We start from the raw sequence: 27,284 nt of genomic DNA, 5'->3' as shown, positions 1-27,284 counted from the left end.
GTGTTGAATAATGTTTTTCAGATAAAGTTCTGAATCACACCATGACATCAAAGGATATTTTGAGCTATGAGGTTGAGGAGGAAAGACAGAGAGATGGAGATCTCCACTGCCAGTATTTGCAAGACACCCTGATTTAAGCCACATGGTGAGGATATGCTAATCTTTACTGCAATTTTTTTTTTTCCACCAACATTTTATTAGCATAAAAATAATGATACCTTTTCTAAATTTCCACTGCCATTAAACTTGACTGGATTTTTGAAAATTTTTTTTATACTTATTTTTAAAGGAAGAAAGAAAAGGCTTTTCAGTTACTTGTAAATGGTTTCTAATGTCTTTTTACTGTTTTTTTTCTTTCTCATAAGTTGTATGAGAGAAGGGGAAAAACTAAAATTAGATATTTTTTTCTTTTCATAAGAGTTGAAAATGAAAGATGTTTTTAAACAATGTTTTCATAAAGAAGGAAACTAGGAAAAGGCAAAAAATATGTAGAGAAATGTTGTAAATGGAGAAATGTAAAATGACATTTCACACTCCTATCTATTTTCCAAGAAAAACATAACACAGCTTTTCCTCATTCATTTTTGGTCTTGACAGAACTTACCATGTTAATTCATTTACCATTTCTTGGTGGATGAGTGTAGCTAGCATAGAACATCACCAGTCTTTCAATGTGTCATACTCAAAAACTTTTATGAAATTGTATGAGAATTTCCCTGTTCATCTTTTATACATCCCTTGTTCTTGTGTTTCTGCCTTCTCTGTAAACAAACCTGACTACACCTGAAAAGCTCTAGATTGTCCCATGTTTCATGTCATTTCTCTTAGGAAAAAACCTGTTATCTCCCTTCATCTAGCTGCTCTTAATCATTTGCATGATAACTCCCTTAGCACTTTTCCTAGAGGCATTTAAAATTGCGGTTCTGGGAGGATCTTAAGAGGACTGTGGTGTTTTTTGACAATAAGAAAGTTGTATAAGGCCAAAGAATTATCCTGAGAGTAGAATATTAAGGAGAGAAAACACATCTAACTTCCTTTTTTTTGTCACTTATTTGCCATTCCAGAATGGTAAGCATCTCGTATAGGTCCTGTGTCTTATCCACCAAAGCTGTTCAAATGTCCCAGATGTCATAATGTGTCTAAACTGGCAATAGATGTCTTTGTTAGGAAAATGAAACTTGCTGTACCTATCTAGATCCTATTTATAAGCAACAGAGTCACAATATAGGACTCAGTTTCTTGACTGACTGAACGGGCATACAAAGATATCCTATAGGCACTAATCAAAGTAGATGTCTCAGTGTGTGATTTACCTCCATAGAAAATGCCTCATGTTATCTATTTTCTGTATACTATGGAAATCTGTGGTGGTACATGTAGCTCTATGAATTCTCCTTCAGGCTTCTTGAGGAGTGGTTCAGGTCATCATGGTTAGCATAAGCTGTTCTTGCAGGAACAGAAAAACTCCACACAAGACAGATAAAAGAGGATGTGCCTGTTCTCTACGTCCAGACAGCTACATGGAACCTCACTGAATGTGGTGATTACCTGACTAACAAACCCTTCCTATAAAGACATGCTACCATAGAACAAGCAGAAGGATTTGACCTCCCATGAGATCGAGCAGGAAACAGAAGGTAAGGAGAAGTGGAGAAGAGAAAAGGAAGAGCAGTAAATGGAAGGCTATAGGGAGGAATGTCAGGGGGAATCATGACCGCACATCATCATCCTCCCTTACTCTTTCTTAGTTTTGTAGTCTAGACAGGCAAAGTACATGGCCATGGCACAAGTTTGTGAATGTTAGTTTCTTTCCCCCAGGAGTATTAGGGATTTCCTGAACCACTCAGCTAGGGAAGAGCAATGGTTCTATGCAGTCATGCTTTGTTTACACTCAACACTTTTACACTACTAGCCAGGGACAACAGCCTGTCTTGGGGGAAGGTGACAGCAGCAAAGTCCAATGACCTCACTATCGCGAAGAAAAATAGGCTTGTAAGAATACCACAGTACCCTCATCCCTCTTTTCAAGGGTGCTAAGTGATGTCTTTGCAAGGATAATATCATCTTTGAAGGACAGCGGCAATGAGCAGAATTCCCAAATGACTGGAAAAAGAAAAAAATTGCACCCATGTTCCAGATGGGTAAGAAGCAGAATACAGGAAACTACCTCATTCATTCTTCAGCAAGACTATGGAGAAAATCTTCCTGGAAGCCCTATCCAGGCACAGAAATGACAAGAAAGCGATTGGGAACAGCCAGCATGGATCACTCAAGGGAAAATCATGCCTGAGTAGCCTACTTTGCTGAGAAAACACTTTGGAATATCTTAAATTAGCCATTTTGTTTTGAACTGAAAAAAAAAAAAAAAAACCAAACAACCAAAAAAACAAAACAAAAAAACCCAAACACAAAACCCCCAAACTCCCAAACCCAACAAAACTAAACAAGAAGAAAACCTATGGTTTCTTTGTGATCCTCACATGGAAACAGGCCACACTTTCTAGTCCAGAATGGCTCAAACCCATCCGACCTGTACTGTTAAGGATTAGAGAGTAAACTGTTCTCTTCTCCATGTAAGTGCTTCCTTAAGTGGCAGCTATTTAGCTCTCTGCAAATGGAAAACCAAGTTAAAAATAGCATCTAGACAGCTAACGTGAATAAGCAGCTAAGCACCACACAGCTGCTCATTCGCTTCCCCGGCTCAGAAGAATGGAGGAGAGAATTGGAAGGTAAAACTGAGAAAACTCATGGGTTGAGATAAAGACAGTTTAATAGGTAAAGCAAAAGCTTCCCATGCAAGTAAAGCAAAATAAAGAATTCATTCACTACTGCCCATTGGCAGGCAGGTGTTTAGCCATTTCCAGGAAAGCAGGGCTTCATCACACATAACGGTTACTTGGGAAGACAAACACTGTAACTCCAAACATCCCCAACTTCCTTCTTCTTTCCCCCAACTTTTATTGCTGAACAAGATGTCATATGGTCTGGAATATCTCTTTGGTCAGCTGGGGTCAGCTGTCCTGGCCCTGTCCCCTCACAGCTCCTTGTGCATCCCCAGCCTAATTGCTGGCAGGGCAGTGTGAGAAGCAGAGAAGGCCTTGATGCTGTGTAAGCACTGCTCAGCAATAACTAAAACATCACTGTGTTATCAACACTGTTTTGGTCACAAATCCAAAACAGAGCACCAAATGAGCCATTATGAAGAAAATTGACTCTATCCCAGTCAAAACCAATATAACAGTGCAGACGAACAGAGGAGCAGTGCCCTCAAACAAAGCAATTGGCACTTCAGGCAATATTCTTGAAGCAGTAACTTACATTACTGTATGTTATCCTGGTTTTATCAAAAGACTTGGTTCTACTCTCTTCATACTCCTCTGTTAGGTACTTGTAGAAAGCAATAAGGTCCTCTTGAGCCTTCTTTCCTTAGGACTGACAGTGATGGAGCAGCCATAAAGGCAACCCAGTGATAATGGAAAAACACTGACAGAGAAGGGTATCTGCTTGGCTGGGAGGCAAGGACACCCTTGATATGCACAGCTCAGAGCCCGAGATAAGCACAGAACCAGGAAACCGTAATAACAGACTGACCTTCTAGGAAAGCAGAAGTCGGCAACAGCTGTTCCAGGAACTGGTGTCCCATTTATGTATCTAGACCAAAGATATAAAAGTAACTCACTACCTACCTAATGTGAGCTTCTCTGCATGAGACCTTCCAGACAGACCAGACCCTCATCTTGGATGCCTGGCTGACTCTGGTCTCTGTGTCACAGGTCATTTTTGAAGTGAGACTTTTCTGTCATTGATTGGCTCTACTCCTGGGAGTTGTTTGGTGAGTGCCATACCAGTAACACCTTAAACAATATGTATATATATAGGTGTGCTTATATGTAAATGATCATAAGTTTATACTTGCTTTACTAGCGGTAATTTTGTAGTAACTTACAATATATACTTGCTTTACTAGTAGTAATTTGTAATAAAGTAATTAATGGAAACAAAGCTTCCATGTCCTTGTGTATTACGGAATCCTATGAACTGATGTTCACAAACTTTACATCCCCACAGGTCAGGTAACCCTCACAGGTTGTGACCATGACATGAACTGATTTCAGAAGTGGGATTCTGTAAATACACAGGTCATGGAGAAGGCTGTAGAAGAACAGCTAAAATGCAAGAGAATAGGGGATGGAAAACACTGTGGTGGGACAGGAAATGGATCATTGAAAGTTGTCTTGACTGGGGGATGCTGTGAACAGAATTTCAGAAGTGGTAGGGAACTTCCAAACATAAACCAAAGGAACGCAAGGGACCCCTCACTGGTCGTCTCCCAAAGACATTAACGGACACAGGTATTTTTCTAAAAGGTGCTGAGCAGTGAGTTCAAGATGCTGAAAAGTGAGCTAAGGATGCAGAGGCATGAGCTTTGAATCTCTTAGTCATAGAAAGAGCCAACAACTTCAATGATTAGAAACTAACCTTATACCTCTGGCTTTGCAAAACCTAGAGAGGGAGTATACCCACACAGTCTCAGGGAGTGAGATTATTCGAAAGATCTGTGCACTGGGAGCTGATGAAAAGGAGGATGATTCTGATATTTTGCCCCCACCTCAGCCAAACAGTTACCTGAGTCTGATTCATATGAGGTAACAGGTGCCACAATGTTTAAAGTTTGTATCACAACATTTAAAACTTGGCAAAGATTGAAGGAATAGTAAAGATGAAGTAGACTTCCTCTTAGGGACAAGTTTTAGTACACACCAAGAAGGCACAAATTCACATAACCATTGACTCTGTTATCTAATTGTCCTTCCTATATCTCCATTTTGCTTACTTTTTCATTAAGTGCCTGACCCCAAGAAAATTATTTTGTTCACATAGATTTATTGTGATATTTATGTTCCTTACATAATCAAAGGAGAGATACAAGCATGTTTTTATTTAAGATCTTGCAAAGGAAAACTCACTTTATCTGAATTATGCATCTGTTCTTTTCCACTTATGATAGTTATTGACTATGCTGAGCACTGTGCTGGCCACTCAGGATGCAGTCTGCATAGGCATTTTCTGAGACTGTGGGCATAAACCAGGAGACACCTGCCTAAGTGTCTAGTGCTTTAGACTGTAAAACTGGGAAGCAGTTAACCTGTGTCCTAAGCTCATCTCTAATGGTGGGAGGAGAAATTAGGTGGATGTTGTTTCACACTGCTGCCATCCCAGCAGTTGTCTGTGATCAGTAGACTATGATATATACTGGTTGGCACAGGAGGTTTGTTGTTAAGGAGGGCCCATACTTGCAGTTCAGAAAATGAGTCATGATACGAAGAAGAAAATGAATATTGAAACATGGCCACACTGGGACTAAACCTCTATTGGATAGCAGTAGTGGCCTTTTAAATTCTGTTGGAGACATTATGGACTGGGCAGGCACATAATGAATATTGCACTTAGCATTCAGCACTACCAGGGAGCTAGAATATTGCTGTTTGTTTTATATACACAAGCACACACCCATAAGACTACTCTTTATCTGATTCTTGAGGTTAGGTTGTTAATGGCTGGGTGTTAGGCCAAAGGGATATTCGACCTGTATCAGGAAGCTTCCATTCGCCCCTTGAGAAGCAGGATGCTGGAAACCTGAAACAGCTTTTTTATATATGTTATCAAATCAGACTGAGTCAAGTAAGCAGTAACAGCCAATGGTAGTGTAACTGTTTAAGCTAATGATGGTCATTTGGTTACCTTTGGATATACACAACATTTATTAATTCTTTTGGCATCAAATGTCTCATATGCTAGCATTCTATGGAAATTGCGGCAATATTGGCAATACTGACAAAGTGGAGCAGCCAAAGTCCTCAGACTGTGAATCATTAATCCTAGGTGATGACTAACATGAAGCAATATGTTAATTACTCAGACCTTTTAAACACTTTCTTGTTAGGTTTTTTTGGCTGACCCTGGAAGAGTGTAGTAGGAAAATAAATTCAGCTCCTTTGCAGTTTGAAAGATACTCTGAGCTAAGAAATTGCTGTGCATTGCCTTTTCACTAGGTCTCCAGAAAGCACAGGCAGACATCTCAATGGCTACCAAGGTATGCTCTTTCTGCCCTGGGTTTCCCCTCTATTTCCTAATCCCTCTTCTGACTGCTTCATTGTCCACATTCTATGACACTTGTGTCATGATCGTTTTTTAAAATGGATGTTCTATGCACTTCATACTAATATTTCTCTACAAAGTATTTGTAAGGACTAATTTCCATTTTTTGAGACTTCCTCTCTAGATGATAGCGAAAGAGGATCCTCTAGGACATGAATCAGAACACGGGTAGGATTCATCTTACCTGACCTTAAACATCTGCGTTATAGATTTCTACATATGAGCTAGTTGTGAATACATTTCATAGTGGAGTTAAACAGGTACCTCTGGGTTGTCTGAAATATGGTTTAGGAGTGGTACTCCAGAAGTACTTCTTGCTTTCCACTGATGCTTAAGGATGCTCAGGGGACTGCAGATTTCAGGCTGAAGTTGAATGATAAATGAGATGAATGCTGCCACAGGCATATACCTGATCTACAATACAAACCTAGGAAAGCTGTATTCCTCAGGCTGTGTGAACATTAGATCAAGTTAGACATTTGTTTTTAACTGAAAAATACACCATTGGCTCAAGGATATCAACTGGTGTATTTCACTGAATTTAATAAATCACTTCAACAAGAAAAAATATTTCAGATTTACAGTTACTATTGTGAAAAAATGCTAACAAGCAAAACAACATTTCCTTTTAGAAAATGGACTATTTTGTTCGGTCCGGAGTTTTGAGGGCTTTTTTAATCTGGAAGAACTGAAATTTTTGTTTGTGTTCCTTCTTCTTCACTTTCTTTATGAGGTTCATAAATACTGCCTCTTTCATCCTGTATTTAAAGTGTAATACAAAGATGGGCTCCCTGATCTTCTTTACGATGCTGTTAGGTATTGACCCAGAGTGAACATTGGCTAGTCTGTAAAAAGCTGGGTCATCTGTATGGATCCCATGTATTGATTTTCTTGCAGTGAGAATTGTTCTTACCCTGAATGTATGCCCTTTCCCTTTGTATGCCAGGATGACAGTGAAGTCCGTCTGTCTGACAGTCTCTCAGAAGGTGAGATAAAAGCCACTCAGAAGAGAAGAGAAAAAGTACTGATGTGTCTGAAAAATCTTGGGATTCATTGTGACCAGGTAAGCACTGACAGTCCTATTAAGGAAAGAAGGATAACAGTCCAGTGATGTGAATGGCACACAGAGTGCCACCTGAGGTGAGGTCCAGTCCCTAGGAAGCATCATCTGTCATCACAAGTTTTCCAGTGCAGGCTTTCTGTCCACTGCTGGGAAAAGGATTCAGGCTGGGAATTTCCAAGGAGAGAAAAGGGAGCAGGTCACAGAATTTTCAGTGGAATTCCCAGCTGCAATTCTCATATCTATCAGCTAATTAATTAGTTAATCTACTTGCCCTTACATAAAATTACATACATGCATATTTTTATAAATCTACAGATATGTGTATATATAAATATGCCATGTGGAACAGACACAGACAGTTAACCACCTGAATGTGTTTGTATCCTAGTAAGCGTGTACAAACACATATCTCTCTAATCACTCTGTGCATTCTTGTGCAAACTTTCATCTCTACCTTTGAAACCTTTCATCCTCAGATGCATACCATCACATACAATGATACAGGAACACTGGCCCCTATGGGTTTTCATATGTTCTGAACACAGGCATAGAGTATAACTCTGCACACATCTTTGTTTGACTTCATGCTCATTTTATCTTCATGCCATGCATGGTGGGTTGACTCTGGCCAACAGCCAAAGACCCACACAGCTGCTTGCTCACTCCCCTCTCCCATGGGACAGGGAGAAAATACTGTTCAGCAACAGTCAGAACATTGGTGTGTTATCAATACCTTTTTAGCCACAAATCCAAACCACAGCACCATATGGGCTGCTGTGAAGAAAGTTGACTCTGTTCCAGCCAGATCCAGTACAACATGTTTCTTGAGGAATTTCCATGGTTGGCTGTAATAGTTCTACCTTGGTGACAAAAAGGGAATAGAGGTGACATCTAGAGAAACACAATGAGTACTGTTCAAGGTTTATTTATATTTTGAAGCTAAAGCACAGAAACATAGCCACAACAAATTTCAGTACCAGGAAGACAAGTGATAGCGCAATACAAAGAAGAACCCATTCTGTGACTGTGATGTAAAGGAAAAAGAGAAATAGGGGGAAAGAGGCAGATTATGGAATGTGTCCTAAAGCAAGGAAGCAGGCCAGCTGAGAATTACAATAGCCTTTATCCCTGTGTGTTTGCTAAGCCTTTGCTCTAAAAGAAATGTGTTTTCTGTCTTCCACTCCCCAGAATAATGTGCCTAATATCGTTGTTCTGGGATCAGGCGGGGGCCTGCGTGCCATGATAGCCCTGCTAGGAACCTTGGTTGAGCTGAAGAAACAGAATTTCTTGGATGCTGTCATGTATCTGTGTGGGGTGTCGGGATCCACTTGGTAGGTGCCTGTTTTCTGGTCTGATCATGAATGTTTTTCCTGGTCCATAGATTCAATAGCAATTTGACACTTTCATCACTGTTCAGAACTCTGTGTTGGACTCACAACAGATGAACCAAGTGGTGGGTGAGATATTTGCCTGTATAATGGTGGGAGGCACAGGGAATATTCGTGACGTTAACTACAGTCCAGCAAGACTGACCTTCGATCCCCAGAGAAGAAGAAATTAGTGTCTCTCAATGGTGATTCAAATTGTCCTGGTTTCAGCTGGGATAGAGCTAACTGTCTTCCTAGTAGCTGGTACAGTGCTATGTTTTGAGTTCAGCATGCGAAGAATGTTGATAACACTGATGTTTTCAGTTGTTGCTCAGTATTGTTTAGACTATAGTCAAGGATTTTTCAGCTTCTCATGGCCAGCCAGGGCACAAGAAGTTGGCACAGGACACAACCAGGGCACCTGACCCAAACTGGCCAATGGTGTATTCCATACCATGTGATGTCCCATCTAGTTTAGGAACTGGGAAGTGGGGGGGGGTGGGGTGGGGAATCGCCGCTCGGGGACTGGCAGGGTGTCGGTCGGCGGGTGGTGAGCTATTGCCCTGTGCATCATTTGTACATTCCAATCCTTTTATTACTACTGTTGTCATTTTATTAGTGTTATCATAATCATTATTAGTTTCTTCTCTTCTGTTCTATTAAACCGTTCTTATCTCAACCCAGGAGTTTTACTTTTTTTCCCAATTTCCTCTCCCATCCCACTGGATGGGGGAAGTGAGTGAGCAGCTGCGTGGTACTTTGTTGCTGGCTGGGGTTAAACCACGACACAAATAAAGAGCTCACTTGGTCATTAAGTCTTACCTTCTGGAGGAGACAATTCCCCCTGGTCACAGGCCATGAGGAGCAGCCAGGAAAGCGTTGAAAACTTCTACATAGCATCCTACTCAGAAGCACAAGGGCTTCTTTAAATAGAGGCTGTGGTATATTTGAGAGGCCCATGCCACTAAGCTACATCTCTCAAGTGTATGGGAATGAGTCAGGTGCCTAAATGTAAATACCTAGAGCCATTTCAAGTACTTACTTTGCTGGCCCCCTACCAGTTTGGAAGAGCACTGGGTCTCCTGCATGTACTGCATCAACTCTACCAAATCTGTGGTGATGTCACTCATCCTTGTGGCAGGTTAAATGGCATTAGATATGCACGATTATGGTCTTGAACATTTATACCTCATTTACTTTTTTAGTCTTCTATGCAATGAAAAGAAATGACATTCAGGAACATGAGCCATTTTACCTTAAGGCCCATGTGCAGCAAGTGAATGACATGCCAGGATGGTTCGTTACAATGAAGTGATTGTGAAGGGAGTCTAGCTTATAGGCCACATACAGACATCTGCCCTGCAAGGATAGAACTCTGCATCTAGCACTCCTAAATTTAGATATGTCAGTACGTGTATCTGTATGTGACATACACACCTCTCCTTCCATTTTACTTAAGGGGATAGGTTTATGTTCTCTAAAGGCAGACTTCCAGTGACAGTTCAGATGCCCTAGGAAGAAATCCCGTCTGGTTTTCAGTAGCCAGTTCAAGAGGACACAGGTGTTCCACAGACCTTATGTTATTGTCTGTCAAATGGGGGTGGAAGTCTTGAACGCTTTAGGCCACCTCAACTGTCACTGTCTGTGGTTAGGTTCCATATATGCTGTCTGCAGTAATCCAGAACATCTCCTTCCCTGCACAGAGTCAAGACGCGTGCTGCTCTAGGTGGAGAAGGTAATGTTGTACACCTTAATTTATACCTGAACTAGGCTGTGGAGTTGGTCTTGCAACAGAGTGAGCCTTTACAACTCTGCAGGTAGTTAGCATGAACTGAGAGCTGCAAGTTTAGTAGGGGATGATGTCATCTGCAAGTGTACCAGCTTTATTGGTCCTAGTAACAGACAAAAAAAATGTCACAAGTCTCTAGTGCAAAATGATGACATGATTCTACATGTTTAAGTTTGTTCCAAGTTCTTTGATGGATTATCTGTGTCTTGGCAGCTTTGACATCTTTCCCACTAAAGCTTTCTGCAAAACCTGTTCCTGCAGCGATTTACCCTTAATATATGGCATGTAGCCAGCTGAAATCCAGCTTCAGGTCATCTAACTAATTAAATGACATTATCAGTATGCAGCTGGGAAGTAAGTGATCAAGGAATAATGACACTTTTCTATGATGCAAAGTGTCTTGCTAGAGATAGGACTTTTCTTTCTTTTTAAAAGGTGCATGTCCCTCCTGTATGGAGATGGAAAATGGTCAGAAAACTTGATGTACTTGGAAAAGGAACTGTGCAAAAACCTCAGTAATTTCTCCTGGCATATCAGAAAGGCAATAAAATCCTTAGAGGAGTCATCAAAAGATGAACATTACTCACTCACAGACTTCTGGGCCTCCTGTCTTGTATACCAAATACTGCAGCAGGTAAGAAGCTAACTGCAAACACCTTGGGAGTGTTTTGAAGATCTCAGAGTAATTGCAACTAAATTTGACCTTGGTGGGTGGGGTTTTTTGAGGACTTGTATAAATCAAAGCAATATTTCAGCGCATGGCATCTTATCTCTAGATATGGAAAGGTAGAAGCGGTTAATCCAACTCCTTGGTTAATCCAGTCTCCTAAGTGGGGGTGTCCTCGGTGCTATAACAGAGGGGAGGGGCATTTTATGTTCCTTCAGAAGCACGCACTTATCTTCCAGTTTGATGAGAATGAGCTGGCTGACCACAGGGAGGCCTCAGAGACTGGAATAAACCCTTACCCGATTTATGCAGCAGTGGATAAGGAAAAACTGAATGAAGAAGGTGGAAACTTTCCAGGTAAAATAAGTGTTCCTAGTCTAACTGTATCTTAAATACCTTGCATTAGGTTCCTTTAATTTAATGCCAGGCATTAACTGTGCTGACATCCAATCACAGTTTGTCAGCCTATGTCTTTGTTTATAGATAATGGAGAAAAACAAGCACTTCTAGAGGCTGAATCACATTCCCTAACAGCGGCCTTTGTGTTAGGATAAGGTGAGGCATCCCTACAATAGAATGGGCTGAACAGATTAAATAAAATGTCAATCAAACAGATCTTCAAAATGTAGAAGCCTGAACTTAGGCATTTAGTGCCATCATCGATGTCCTGGCCTCCACCTGAGTATTCAGCAGGGTTGCAGATCTCTTGTAAATGCTCTATAATATCTGCCAGCCCTATGTGGAGCTCCAAAATAACACAGTGCTTCTAAAATTGAACTAGGCAACTATATCCTTTTTCAGTAGTTAGGGAGAAGGCCTTCACATGGAGAAGTTTACTTTCAAACAACTACTTTTACCCTGTCCCACTAAACTGACTTTTCCCTCACTGCAATTTAAAACTCTGACTGTCTCCCCTATCCCTCCGTGCACAGAGGGCAGATCATCTCCTTCCACTTAGCAACTGTAGGCTTTGATTTAAGGTGATGGGACTTGATTTATAGAGCACAAACTGGCCTGGAATTGTGATAATCCTGGAAGGCCTGAGTGAGAACTGGGAACTTCATTTTGGAAAGGAAATGTGATCAAGGAAGGGATTATGAACTGGAGAGTAGGTGGCTTTCTACTTTAGGCTGGTGGGTGCAGGATAATAGTCACAACCAACAAAAAGTTTCACCATTGCTACCAAATTTTATTTTCCATACCTGTTAAAATAATCGATGTCTCTCTGGAACAGACAGACTTCATTTAGTTGTCCACACAGAGGCTTGTGATTTCATTTGAGATGCCTTACCGTACTCTGCCTACTTCATCTACTTTTCTAAAAGACTATGAGTGTTAATTCAGTCCTGCGTCATAACTGTTGGCCTCATGCAGATGACTCAGTTCACCACAGGTCCCTAGGTACCATGGGTTCTGAGTTACATATCTGTGGGTACTTGAATCAAGCCCAGTCTCTTCCTCTTTGTTGACTCTGAAGAATTTTAGGGCAGGTTTAGGTTGTGTGAATAGGATTACTTTGTCACCTATGCATAAGCATCTGGAGGCCCTTGAGATATCGAACACATCTGAGAGGTCTGCATAGAGCTGTACAATATGACACATGATCTGTGGGAAACCAAGACCTTTCTGGCGTGGCAGCTGGAGGACAGGGTGGGAAGGATACCAAGAGCGTATCAAAGAGCAGGTGGTAGCATGCTTACGACTTAGTTTGTTCCCCACATGCCGATTCATGCTTGTCAGCTAATATCAGGGGATTTTAGAAAAGAAGAGAAAAACAGCCAAAATGCCACCTTGGGACAGTGAGGTCATCTATGCTTCCAAATATTGAGTGACAAAGCTGTTTGATTTTTCTCAGGGACCTGGTTTGAATTCACGCCACATGAGGTTGGATATACTGCCTTGGGTGCTTTTGTGAGTACCAAACACTTTGGAAGTGAATTTGAGAATGGTAAACTGAAGAAAAGGGGGAAGAAGAAACACATTTGTTACATGCAAGGTGAATATTCCTAATTCTGCTTTGTAGAAAAAAGACATGGTTAGCTATTCTGTATCTTTCTGTAAGTAACAGGAATACATCTATTATTGCATGAATGCATGCATAATAGTGTATGAATTCTGGAGAGCAGTTTTTCTCACTTTGAACGTTCAAACTGGAACATCTGAATGCTTGTCTACACCCCACTGTCTACATTGACCAATTTTCTGTGGTTGTTATGGTTAGTTAGAGACATACACTGTAGATTACTGAAGTTAATATAATTATATTTCGTCCCAGCCTGGATTTCTAAATATTCTGTAATCCCAGCATGTTCACTTTACAGGGAGAGATGCTTCCCAAATTAGATTAGATACATACTACTGTGAGGACTGGTAGCTCCTATTTTGCTGATTTGCTTCACTCTGTGTCAGTCCAGGTCCAAAATTCTTCCATTCCCTACCTAAGCGGTATAGCTGCAAATCTCATCTCACTTGTCTGTGACACAACTAAATTTATCTGGTATCCTTAAACACATCTTGCATTTAATGACTTCATGCCCCAGTATCCTCAAAGCACACCCTTGGCATCGTGGTGGGGGTGGGGATGTGGAAACAGGAGAGAAAAAAAAAAAAAAGCACTCTAGCTCTTACTGTTTAATTCGCTCAGAAGGGAAAAAATAAATAAATAAACACAACACATCCATGAAGACTACTTATGCCTTCAGGCTCATGTGTGAGCCTGGCCCAGGGAAGTGCTTGACCAAGAGTTCTGATGTGTGAGAGTACCTGATGTTTTCCAGGGGACTCAGGCCTTAAGTATTTTAAAAAGCTGGTCCACAAAAATATATAGACCCTGTAGGAGGAAGAGGGAGTAAATAATCTCAGGAGGTGTATAATCCTTTCAGCAGACAGTAAGGGAAGACTAGGCAAGGACTTTTGATTTAGACATCTGTCTTACAGATTTTGAGAGTTAAGTGTACTACTGAAAGGCAAACTTGGATTGAATTCTTAGTGAGACTGTTATAAAGCAATCACTTCAAGCACATTTTCTTTTTTGTTTCAGGCTTATGGGGGAGTGCACTTGGAAGCATAGAAGAAATTCTAAAGTTTATACGAGGTACTACCTTTTTTCTGTCAAATCAGTCATTGTACCTGCTGAAATTGAGCACATACTTCACATTACCCTCAAGTAATCCCTGCAGTCCTCTAGTTCCAAACAGATATACAGCTATGCCTTACAGAAGCTCCACTGGTACTCTAATCACCCTTCTTCCCGCATTCAGCAGAATGCCAAGAAAGTTTGCTGGTGGTGGTTTGAAATACATTTATGGAGAGTGGCAAGAATGAAATAAGATTCTGTGGTGGAAGATTGAAATACTCATCAGTTCAAAGAACAGGGTTAAGATAAAACATGAGAATCATTCAGCCTAGTGTATATTTCCCCATGTGAACTCTTCCGAGAACACAACTAACAGTGGCAGGCTACAGATGCAGCAGTCTGCACAGCAGCTCACACAGAAGGGGGCCAGCAGCTCTGCTGAGGACAGCATCCACACCCTCAGCAATTATGGTTCCACATTACAGGGTATGGTCTCCAGCAGCTGTTGGAGTAATGTTCCCTGTAATGTCAGAGGCCTCCATCCAAATGGAGCTACAAAAGAAGGCTGCAGCTCTGCAGGTCTCAGGCTGCAGGGAGTGCCTGTGGCCTCTTGCTGAGGCTGGGGAAGCAGAAGGTGGTCTTGGAGCTTGCAGAATTGTCCTTGTTGAGGATCTGTGTCTCAAAGTAAAGGTTCTGTTGGAGGAGGTCAGCAGACTTCACAGCATCTGAGATGATAAGGCAGAGAATGTCCAGATCTTATCCAAGACTGTGCAGCTTGAAGAGCCAAAATTCCAACTGTATCAAAGGAGAAGTGCTCTGTGCATATCAGAGAGAAGTGGACACTGTCACGATGGCAAAAACTGGAAGCTGGTGACTTCTGACACCAGGAGGAAGGCTCCTGCTCCACCTGAAGATTTCCAACTATGGAATACATTTAGTAAGCTCAGGAAAGGTGAGAGACTGCAAGCATGAGGGACTGAGAGCTCTGTCAAAAGAAGCATGAGACCCAGAGGAGCCTGACCACCAATAGAAGGAAGTGATGAATTACAGCAGTGAGAGGCTCCATGCTGCAGTGGACAGACAGCCCCCATCTGCAGATCTGGTTTCTTGTCTAGGGAGGCTTGCTGCTTATGGGGGGCTTGGATGTGGGAGACCTTGTGGAAAGATAGCTGTTGCTTGTGTGGCCCTCAGGTTATCACCCCTCACTGCTCCTCCACGTGGGCACCAAGGATACTGTCAAGTGAGACCTGAAGTGTCAAGCATGACTACATTTGGTGAGGGATGTGAAGGGCAACAAGAAGGGTTTCCATAGGTACATGAGCAGCAAAAGGAAGACTAGGTAAAATGTGGTCCTGCTGCTGAATGGAGCAGGAGTCCTGAGGACAAGGGGCATGGGAAAGGCTGAGGTACTCACTGCCACCTTTGCCTCACTCTTTACTGTTTCAACTGGCCTTCAGGAACCCCTGGTCCCTGACACTAGTGGGGAAGTCTGGAGCAAGGAATTTTCTTATCCTTGGGAACATGTAAACAAATTGCATCAGATCAAGGAGCATGCAAACAAATTGGACATATGCAAGTTCATGGGACCTGATGGGCTATGCCCGTAATTGCTGGTGGAGCTGGCTGATGTCATTGCAAGGCCACTCTCAATTGTTTTTAAAAGGTCATGGCAATAGAGGCAGGTTTCTCATGACTGGAAGAAAGTTGCCATTCCTGTCTTCAGAAAGAGGAGGAAGGAGAATCTCTGGGAAGTCTCAGGTCAGCCAGCCACACCTCAGTCCCTGGGAAGGTGATTGAGCAAATCCTCCTGGGGGACCTTTCCAAACACATTAAGGATAAGAAGTGAGCGAGGACTAGTCAGCATGGATTTATGAAGGGCAAATCATGCTTAGCCCACATGAAAGCCTTCTATGGTGAGATGTCTTGCTAGATGAATAGAGAGCAGCAGATGCTGTTTACTGTCCTCTTAGTAAGATTTTTGACACTGTCTCCCATCACATCCTCATGCACAAACTGAGGAATTATGGTCTAACTAAGTGGACAGTGCGGTGGATTAAAAACCACCTGAACTTGTGGGCCCAGAGAATTGTGTTCAGTGACATGAAGTTCAGTTGGAGGCCAGGCACTAGTGGTGTATTACAGGACTGAATTCTAGGTCTGATGCTTTTATCCTCATCATTAATGACTCAGATGATGGGACAAAGTGCACCCTCAGCAAGTTTGCAGGTAATACGGAACTGGGAGGACTGGTTGGTAATCCAGGGGAGTCTTGACAGGTTGGAGAAATGGACCAACAGGAACCTCATGAAGTTCAACAAAGGGAAATGCAAAGTCCTGCACATCGAGAAGAATAACCCCAGGCACCAGGACAGGCTAGGGACCAGCTAGCTGGAAAGCAGCTTTTCAGTCAAGACCTGGGTGTCCTGGTGAACACCAAGTTGAATGCAAGCTGGCAGTGTTCCTTTGTGGCAAAGAAGGCTAATGGTATCCTGGGCTGTGTTAGGAAGAGCACCACCAGCAGTTCAAGGGAAGTGATCCTTCCCTTTTACTCAGCATTGGTGATGCCACACCTGGAGTACTGTGCCTGGTTCTGGGTTCCCCAGGACGAGAAAGATGTGGACATACTCGAGGGAGTCCAGGAAGGGGCCACAAAGATGATTCAGGGACTGGAGCATCTTTCATACGAGGAGAGACTGATAGAGCTGCAGAAGAGAAGGCTCAGAGGGATCCTGTCAATTTGTATAAATACCTGATGTGAGATTCAAAGAAGATGGAATCAGACTCTTCTCAGTAATATCTACTGAAACACAAGAGGCAATGAACATAAATTCAAATACAAGAAATTCAATTTAAACATAAGAAAAACCATTTTTACAGTGAGGATGGTTGAACACTGGAACAGGTTTCCCAAAGAGACTGTGGAGTCTGCATTCTTGGAACAATTTGAAAACCCAGCTGGATATGGACCTGAGCAACTTGCTGTATCTGACCCTGCTTTGATCAGAGGAGGTGGACTAGGTGATGTCCAGACGTCCCTTCCAACCTCAGCTGAATTTCTCTGAAAATTACCAAAATAAAACACTGCTTCTTGCACATCATTTTAGACATTTACATCAATGTTACAAACATTTGAGTTACTCACCTTAAGGTGTCGTTGTGAGTGAGAAAGAAGAACTTCACAGGTGCTCTTCACAGATACATTTAGGTACCTGCATAAAGATGTGATGAAACTTTGTCTAGACATGCCTCTCCATTGAGTATAAATCTATGGCAGCATGAGCGTGGACTGTAGAAGTCCAATTTTGGTTGGGTAAACCTCTGCCAGTACCACAGGGGAAAGTGTAAATATCATGTCAGTGAATGTGGACTGATCTTCACATCAGATTCTTTGTGATGTGGAAGCATCAGAGATGATATCTTAAACTCTGAGGTAGGAGGGAGTTGGGGGAATAATAGAGGTGACTGAGATGCTATCAGGTATCTGAGGCATCAAACGCAGAGCTGTGAGTAATGAACAGAACCAGCAGGAGATTAGTACTCTTCTGGAGTGTCAGCGACAAGGCAGGTGAGTTCCTCCAAGGAATCTGAAATAGCACTGTACATCTATGTTTAGGTGCATGGCTAGCTTTCCTGATGTCTTTCACTGGCAGACAATGACTATTTTATTGCAAAGGGTATTCTTATTTTAATTATCCTTTCATTTCTTCCTAGACAGTCTTGCCCTGTTCCCACAAAGAAGAGTTTACTCAAATGAAGATATGTTCTCACACATACTTGGTGGGTTATTGTGTTTCTTAGGGTTTTTTTAATTATTTTTTTAAATTTAGCATTCTTTTCTGCTTGCCCCAGAAAAATATGAAATGCATTCCCACAGTATTCTTGGTAATACTGGAAGAAAGCACACCAGGCTTCACTCAAATCACCATTACATTTCTTATTCCTGTATGTATGTATGTATGTATGTATGTATTTAAAAATTCAAAATGGGAATGAAGTATTTGAGGCATATTAGAAAATTCCCATTTACTCCAAACTATATTTGTGCTCTTCCTCCTGCTATTTTATTTCATGGAACTTTTCTTCCAAGATGAACACAAAGGCCCTGTGAATCATGGTATGGTTGTGCAGCTGGCCAGATGTGAAATCTTAGGGTTAGGTGTTTTTACTGTCAACAGAGAGAAATGCTCGCTTTGGCACATGGTTCCTCTCACCAGCTTAAACTTCTTTAGCATAAGAGGAATGAGGTTAGTCTTTCTACAGATTCCATTGAATGCAGGGACTACATCTTCACTAATTCATGTGTCAGTTATGGGCTAATCAGATGTTTGGTAAGATAAATTCGGTAAGATGTAACTTTAATCTTATCTTTCTTAGGGAGCAGTGTAGGTAACTTCACTGTTTATGAGGCTTCTCTTCTTCTACTAGACCTTCAGTTGTGTGCTGTAAGTGGGAACGATCCTACAGAGGTCTTCAAGAAATTGTTGAATATATGGTCAGGCAAGTGAATGATGCTAAGATTTCCAAGCACTTGTGTTCTCAGTAATCTGGTTTTACAAATGGCGATTCCTTTGTTGTGCATTCTCATATTTTCATTTTCTTCTTTTCTCTCTTTCTAAGAAGACAAGGAAAAAAGTGCATCCTACCAGCTGTGCATTGAAATGTGTAATACTTGGGCAATGAAAAACAAGAAGGAAAGAATGCAAAGCTGTGCTGAACTGGCCAAAGAGATAGAAAAGGAATTTGGAGGCAAGTATTGTACATTAATGCTTATGATAAAGATGATGCTCTCTCCATCCCAGGTAGAAATACCCACCTGCATTTTTAGTAAAAAGTTGCCCTGTACGTTGCCATGTATCTGTTTCTTTAACATGACTGGTTTTTGTGCTTTTTTTCCACTTGACCTTCCTCAGTGTTTCTTGGAGAAGAAGGTACTCTAGAAGGAGCGTTACCACCACACAGTGAAATCCTCCTAGGCAAGTTTATCTCTTTTTTAGTATCTTTCATTACTCTTTGTATTGTATGTGCTTTGAAAAATTCCAGCTTTGGAGTTTTGTGAACTTGAATTCCAGTGTAAATCTTGGGTGCAGCCACTGTAGGAAGATCTGGTGAAAAACATGTTGCAGAATACCTGCCAGTGATATTCTCATCCAGGGACTAGTTTCCAGTATTCACAAAGCTTTCAGGTCTCATGAAATCATTTAGAATCTGCCTACCTAAGTAAATAGAATAAGAGGCCTAATCCTGAACAGTCACCATTTCTCACCTATCTTTACTCCTGACTGAACTTGTGTTGTCAGCAAGACCTCTTAGACATGCCAAACTGATGAAGTATAGGATCTTGGCAGCTGCAGGTAGTGGATTACTGAGTAGATAGCTGTTGGACCCCTAGGGTGCCCTGATCTCAAGCATCATTTGGAACTTTGATCACTAGAGAAATTTTGAAATAAAAAGTCATGAACCAAGACATCCTAAAGCAAAACTGGGTTTTCCTTAACAGTCAACTCCATTCTTCCTGTGGGGTTGTGGGTTTTTTTTGGCAGCTGATCAGCATTTCTGCCCTTTTACCTAAACTGAAGCTTGTTTACAACAAACTGGACTCATTTAGCTTATATCTGCAATATTGAATAGACTCGGTTGTGGGTGAAATGAGGATTGTTTGGATTTGCATCAAAGAGAGCAGGAAGAGGCCTAAGCAAGACACAAATAAGTTGCAGAGTAAAATTTCACACTGAAATTCCTCAAATACATTTGCACTGTTTAGCTGGTACATTATCTGTTTAAATCCAGGGCTCTGCTAGTTCCATCAGCCACAGTATATGGGCAGGTTTTGGTCAGTTCTTTCTGGAGTGAACTGACTAGTACTCTGAGATTAAATCCGGACATTGCAGACGGGTCTTTTTTCTCTCCAATGCCTGTTGCAAGGAGCGTGTTCATAGGTAAGGCCTGGATCGTCTGTGTCTGCGCAATACAGTTCTCCAAACTCTTTCTGGGCTGATCATCTCACGTTCTCTCACATGATCTCTTGATGCCCTCCTGGCTCTCCGCTAATATTCCCCCACCTCATACAGGTCATTCTACTGGGCTGTAGCATGGCTCTCACTTTATTCAGGGTACTTTCAGCTGGAAAGAAGATGAAAAGGAATAGCAATCCCTCTGGACCACAAGAATGCTGTAAGAGGCCCAGAAAAGATCAGGCCTCACTCTTGTACAGCACTGGCGTAACCAGTCCACTCCAGAGCCTGTGAGCCTCAAGCACAGTGAATGTGCCAGCTGGTGTAGGGCCCAAGGCCTGTATAGTTTGTGCCTTGAGTGGCTTATTCAAATCTGTTTCAGCTGTACTAAGATTCCATTGCTTAATGTTAATTATTTGAACTAGTGCAAAGCATAGTTCTTCCTCTTCTGAAGCGCTCAGGCCTTGGCCCTCAGGCTGTCTATACACTATCTGCACATATGTTCTTCTAACACCACACATCTCCCCAGATTTTGTTGCACCAGTTGAAAAGTGAAGTTCTCTAGATTCAATTATGTTCTGAATTTATTTTCTCTTCCCAGGCTCAGTGTGGGGTGTCAGTAAGATGGTGTTGAAAACAATCCAATGTGCATTGACCTGGAAATGGGGAACGACGAATAACTTCCTTTACAACTGCCGTAAGAAAATCCAATGAAATCATGGTTTGTTTATATTCAGAAAATACAGAGTGGCTATGCTATCCAGCTAGATCTATGGGATGCATGGGGTTTAGCAGAGCTTTTATGCTGTGTTTGTGTGATGTTAAACCAAGAAAACTGTCTTTGTCATTTACCATCTTAAAATGGTGAATTAGATAGCTTTCCTTTCCAGGATCCACCCTCTCTTAACATCATCCCATTATAGGCAGCAAATAAACTAGTCATAAACAGAATTATTTCACACTATGGGAATCCAGATCTGCAACATCATTGCAGGTATATAAGCTCACTTCTGTCACATGAATACGGGCATCTAATGTCCCACAAACTGCCCTGTGTACAAGGGACAACAGCATTAAGTTGGAAGACCTATAGGACCCCTGTGCCCATTTGGAGGAGAACCTGGAGGGCACAAGAAGTAAACTAAGGAGTTGGAACTAGACAGCTAAGTTTATGAAATTGAGTTATGCTCCTGATGCGTGAGCAGTAACATTGGTCTCTAGATTCCATTGCCTGCACCAGCTGGATGTTCACTTACAATAACGGAAGCTTTGGCACCTAGTGCATAAGTGGAAACCTGCATTTAGACAACTGCAGTTAGGTGTCATGATATCTAGCTGGCTCATGCATTCATTCTCCTCTCAAAGATCTTCTAATCTTAAAAATATGGGTGCATAGTCCTAGGGGTGTGGTTTCTTGACCTCCAAAAAGCCCATCAGGAATTCTGGTCTGCCACTGACCTTAGCCAGAGAGAGATGTAGGTCCAGAGGAATGTGGATTCCTCTTGTCAGAACACAGCTGGACATCTGGTTGGGCAGGAGAGGCAAGGAGAGGTAGATTTCAGTACATTTTTGGGGTGCATCATCAGTGAAGACCAATGTACTCTTTTGGGGCTGGTCACGTATATATTTATTCATATATGTCTTTATGAGATCTCATTGCTTTTTTTCATTTGACTAGCTAACTTTCAGTCCTCTTACCTGGTCAAAACCAAACTCATCTCTTTGATTGATGCTGGCCTGGCAATAAATTCTGCCTATCCTTTGGTCCTTCGAGCAAAGCGGCGAGCAGATCTGATAATTTCCTTTGATTTCAGCTCTGGAGATCCTTTTGAGGTACATATGTTGCTATGGCTTTGGAGACCCTCTTTTGGGGGCATTGGGTTGGGGACTGCAGAAATGCATTACAATCATTGTCAAAGCAATTTTCAAAGAAGTGTCTGAACAGATTCTGACAGGTTGGTACGCTGATCATCACATTGTTTGGGCTTCTTTTCTAGGCGGTTGGCAGAAACAGATACTTTTAGAACATGAGCCATTTTGTCTGTCTTGCTCACCGGTGTTGTATGGTAACCTACAAAGGTTATCAAGCTGTGAGGCTATCAAGGGTACATTGGGGGGAAAGCTCACAAATTTCTTATCCTCCCTTTTGCCTTAGGGATGACTAGAATTTTTCTGCCTGTAAGTGATATTACTCCTTCCTTAAGGGCAGTTGATAACATTCATCAAAGAGAACCTCATCCTGCTGACCGGGATGAGGAAACAAGGTGTTGACATTAAATTCTTCCATATTGTTGGGGACTTAGGTGGGGGAAGGACACTATAGAAAACTATCACCCTTCTTTGCTGTAGTTCCTTCCAAACATAGTGTTTGATTTGAATCAACTTCCAAAAGAAATTCCAAGTTGATGAAGTTAAGTGCCTCATAAGAATTTAAAATGTGCTGGTATATCTCAGATTACTGCTTTTCTGGGTATTTTCAGAGTGGTCACTTTAGGGAGAGTGGAGGCAGCTGCATCTGGAGTCTCTGGCTCCTTTGGGCTTCTTACAGTAGGATTTGAAAACAGATTAACTGATCTCTTCAAGTGCCCATTTCCATTTGACTACAGATAAGATTGTCAGGGAGGAGCAAGAGCCAGCTCATCCCTAAGGCACAGGGAGCCAGGCTCAATAACATGACAAGCAGGGCAGGGGCCTCACCAGGCAGGGTCCAGCCCTGCAGCGCCTGGGAGAGACAATCAGGGCAGGTCTGAGGATGGCAGACAGGGTCAATCGGGAGTCCAGATTATCATGCAAGGCCATGGTGAAAAGGCGGGTCCAGGGTCAAGCTGGGAAGTCAGTCCATGGGTCAGAGTGTGGATCAGTGGAGTCCATGGACAGGCACATCTGTGCCTGAGCTGAACACTGCTACTTGTACAACACCACTGAGGACCCTGAACCAATGGGAAGGGTACAAGTGGAGGCCCCAGGACCATTAAGGCCTATTAGTTCATTCAGGACCCTGGCAGTAGCCTTCCATCCCAGTAAAGTGTTTCCTCATGCTTGGGAGGTCTGGGTTCAGAAGGCCCTTGCTGTAGAGTGATTTCGTCACTGTAGTTGTCAGTGAGCTGTTTCAGGGGACACAGAGCCAGGGCAGGGACTACTAACTGGGAAGGGAACACGGCACGAGAGATTTGGTGTTGGGTAAGAGTGTTCAGGCCAGGGTCCAGGCTGGACTGAGAGTGAAGAAAGGGGGGCAGGGGGTCCTCTGAGCTGTCCCTGGCAAGCCTTGGAGGGTTGGCAGGCTTGAGGAAGGACATTGCTCAGGTGCCTGGGAATGGGTAGGTGGTTGTCAGCACAAGGATATCAGATCCCAGGGCCAGGATCATCCCTCAAGAGGAGTCATAGTGGCAAGGTCCTGCACAGGTGTCATCCAGGCCCCACGGTGCTTGGCACAGAACTCAGGAAGGCTTGAGCTAACTGGCAAGGCCAGCTGCTCCTGAGGGAAAGGGAGCCAGGCGTGATAACAGAGCAGGCAGGGCAGGGCCTTGCCAGCCAATGCTCAGTTTCACACGGTCCAAGTGAGTCAAACAGGGCATGCTTGGAGGTGGCAGTCAGGTTCAGACAAGGGTTGGAATCATCAAGTAAGTTTGCTGCGATGAGGCAGGTCCAAGGTCAATTCGGGAAGTCAATATGGAGCAGGGTTGGTGGCAGCAAGGATCAGGTCTGCTGAGGGTAACCAGTCCAGTGATCACTGGGCATGTCCGTAGTGATGACACTATTCCAAGTTCAAGCTGGAAAGTCGGCCTTTGGGACAGGGCCCAGATCAAGAAGGCTAAGGCACAGGCATGACTGTGTATCATAGATTAACCCCAGCTGGCAACTAAGTACTACACAGCCGCTTGTTCGCTCCCCTGCAGTGGGATAGGGGAGAGAATTGGAAGAGTAACAGTGAAAAAACTCATGGGTTGAGGTAAAGCCAGCTTAATAGGTAAAGCAAAAGCCCTGTGCAAGCAAAGCAAACAAGGAATTTATTCCCTACTTCCCATGGGCAAGCAGGTGTTCAGCCATCTCCAGGAAAGCAGGGCTCCATCATGCATAACGGTTACTTGGGAAGACAAACACTAGAACTCCGAATGTCCCACCCTTCCTTCCTCTTCCCCCAGCTTTATATACCGACCATGACGTCATATGGTATGGAATATCCCTTGGGTCAGTTGGGGTCAGCTGTCCCAGCTGTGTCCCCTCCCAACTACTTGCACCCCCAGCCTCCTCACTGGTGGGGTGGTGTGAGAAGCAGAAAAGGCCTTGACCCAGTGTAAGCACTGCTCAGCAATAACAAAAACATCTCTGAATTATCAACACTGTTTCCAACACAAATCCAAACCATAGCCTCATACTAGCTACTATGAAGAAAATTAACTCTATCCGAGCCAAAACCAGCACACTGTGGCTGAGCACGAAACCAGTGCACCTAGGACATAGCTCATGTAGGGGTTGAAGACCAAGGCCTGAGATTAAATGGAGCTCATGGGAAGGATCTGGTCCTTACCAACTCACACCTCAACAAGAATGAAGGAAAAGGGCTTTGGAAAATGTAGTTCTCCAAGGAAGAAGAGCAGAAACCCTTATTAGAGATAAGAGAAGGCCCTATCAAATGCAGAATACTTTTTGACAGTATTTACAGCAAAACAGATCTTTTGCCTTTGAATAGCTCTGGTATCAGTATCTGTAAGAGTTTTGCTCAGTTTCCCTTTGCGTAGTCTTTTTCTTCCTAATATACTCAATTTCCTTTCTCCTTTTATAAACAAATTTCATTACAAACAAGTATAAATGTACAATACTGTTTCTGTAATTGCTTCTCTTTAAACATATAAGCCCAGGGGATGAATCTGGGGGGCTTGAGTTAAAAAAGAACTTGTTAGGCTTTCAAAATGTTATTACTATTTGGTATCATTCCAGGAAGATGCTGTGAGAAGTTTGATTGTCTTTTGTGACTACAAAAGTCATCATGTCTTTAGCTACAACTCCACCTTTTCCCAATAGTGGTTAAGGAAAAGTGATAAAACTGTGGAGTTTAACACCCGAGACAATTTGGTGTTGTGACAGAAATACCAAGGTGTCAGTAAGTGCCTGTCTATGGGAGAGTCCAGTAGTGTTCTTAGTGCCTAAGGCCCGATCTTTAGTTGTGAAGTGCATTCTCTGTGGAGGGGTTGTTGGAATGAATTGCATAAGATGCCTTTTATTCTGGGGAGCTTACATAAAGTGGCTATTGTTCACCACCTTTGTGCCATCTAGAGCAGAATATTGCGAACCCATTCAGAGAGTGGAAAGGACTCAAAGGTTGTTCCTTCTCCTCAACTCCTAAACAGTTGGGAGTAATATTTCTCAGGGACACCACAGAAAAACTCAGTTTGTGCAAGCTCCCAACACACCTACCCCAATCAATGCTTTCATGTGAAATCAAGCCAACATTAAAGTTAATGTGTGTCTTGAATCAGGTGGGTTATTGTCTCCCTTTGATGGTCAGATCCACATAAGTGACACACAGCAAGTGTTGAATTTTGTCAGAGTGGTAGAGCAACAGGAGGGGTAGCTTTGGAAAGTAAAATCTGTTTTGAAAGTGTGTGGACCTGGTGATGTCTTCAGACTGTTTTATAGATGCCAAATCCCTTTAATTTTGACATCTTTCAGCGTCAGCCACATTGCCTTTGTGGGTGTAGCTGTAATTTGTTAAACAAAGATTCTTGCTAGAAGTGACCCCAGAAGTGAGTGCTTGAATTTCATTTGTATTCTGGACTCAGTCTGTTCCTCAGAGAATGCTTGAGGAAAACTTAGACTTTTAAATATATTATACGTTACAATTAAGTAAAATCTAAGAAACTAACCACCATTATTCTGTAGCAATTGATTTTATTACTGGACATAAGATTGATTTATTCTAGAAGTTCAGAAACAAGCAAACAAACTAAAAAATGAGTACAATTTCTCTGTGTCTCAGACTATCAAGAAAACAGCTACATACTGCCAGAAAAATGGTATCGCATTTCCCAAGATAGAGGATCAGGAAATGGATGAGAAAAACCCTTCTGAATGCTATATCTTCCGAGGAGACAAGTCATGCCCTACAGTCATGCACTTTCCACTCTTCAATAACGCAAATTGTTCTGGTAAGACGTACTCTATGCAACTTCATCTCTGTATATTTGCACTTCATATTCTCCACCCCCAGTGCCATGCATTTCAGACTCCTTCTTTACTCAGTGCTGCTGCCACAAATGGACACAGAAGAAAAGGAACAGGGCAGCCTCTCTGTATAATGGATAGAAGCTTGCATGGGCATTAATATACTCACCCTCTCAGATAGGCACTGTATGTCCTGAACTATAAGGATTTTACACTTTTCTTGGTTTGTTCTGTAAATCAGTGCAATTAAACTGTGGTCATTCTGCTAAAGAGGAGTTGGGGAGGCATTACATTTAGAAGCCAGAGTAGCCAAGTCTGGGATATTTACCACTGCTTCCCTTTATAGTTATTGATGAAGAACAGGCACGTCCAGAGTGAGATTTATCCCCCTCTCTCAGACAACTGATGAAGCAGGTGATGAAAGAGGCACTTCCAGACTCTGACTGATCTCCTCCTCTCTCTTCACTGGCTACAGCAGGATCTTAATGTGATATAGGTCTTGTATGTGAAACTTGCAGATCTCCAGGGATTAATGTTTTCCTTATGTCCATGCTTTTCTTGAATGATCTTGTAGTTTTCTGTTTGGCATTTACTTACATATTTTGTCTACTTTTTTTCTAGGTAAAATAGAAGAATACAGAAAACGATTTCCCACCTTTTCCTTGTCCTTCCCTGAGGGAGACATCAAAGATCTCCTTGAGAAAGCAGGATTGAATGTATCCAACAACAGTGGGAAGATTCTGAATGAGATAAAGCGGCTTGTGTCTTCCTCTCATACAAAGGAATTCTGAATACTGGGGGGGGGGGGGGGTGTGTCCTTTAGTACAAGATAACAAATGTATGAGTTGCCTTAAATAGTTTACTTTACCCCACTGCACTTTTCATTTTGGCCATTTGGTATTAGTCTTCGTACTGTGCTCTGGACAACTGTAATGTAGATTTTTCCTCTCAGCTATCTGTCTAAGTTCCTCTACAGTCAAAAGAACCAAAAAAAGATGCTCTTAGGGAATGAATCATTTGGCACATTTTAAATATATTTGTGAGAATAAA

General features: G+C 42.3%; 1 protein-coding gene across 1 annotated transcript; it reads left to right on the top strand.

The window, feature by feature from the left end:
- Window positions 1-3,606: 3,606 nt before the first annotated feature.
- Window positions 3,607-26,821, top strand: PLA2G4C (phospholipase A2 group IVC). The gene is made up of 15 exons (XM_049801627.1): window positions 3,607-3,832; window positions 6,054-6,094; window positions 7,106-7,222; window positions 8,411-8,553; window positions 10,814-11,012; window positions 11,285-11,402; window positions 12,901-13,041; window positions 14,086-14,139; window positions 17,833-17,898; window positions 18,496-18,618; window positions 18,739-18,867; window positions 19,032-19,094; window positions 20,674-20,769; window positions 21,751-21,905; window positions 26,050-26,821. Exons 2-15 carry the CDS (start codon window positions 6,083-6,085, stop codon window positions 26,392-26,394), a joined length of 1,761 nt encoding a protein of 586 aa, XP_049657584.1. The 5' UTR covers window positions 3,607-3,832; window positions 6,054-6,082; the 3' UTR covers window positions 26,395-26,821.
- The last annotated feature ends 463 nt before the right edge of the window (window positions 26,822-27,284 follow it).

The sequence above is a fragment of the Accipiter gentilis genome, chromosome 5 (assembly GCF_929443795.1).
Source record: "Accipiter gentilis chromosome 5, bAccGen1.1, whole genome shotgun sequence".
NCBI lineage: Eukaryota > Metazoa > Chordata > Aves > Accipitriformes > Accipitridae > Astur > Astur gentilis.
This window is presented reverse-complemented; position numbering and strand designations above follow the sequence as displayed.

Excerpts from the sequence above, each read along its gene's own strand:
- PLA2G4C (XM_049801627.1), top strand. Across the intron at positions 14,140-17,832 it reads AATTCTAAAGTTTATACGAG|ACAGTCTTGCCCTGTTCCCA; the intron begins GTACTACCTTTT and ends ATTTCTTCCTAG. Across the intron at positions 18,868-19,031 it reads GATAGAAAAGGAATTTGGAG|TGTTTCTTGGAGAAGAAGGT; the intron begins GCAAGTATTGTA and ends GACCTTCCTCAG.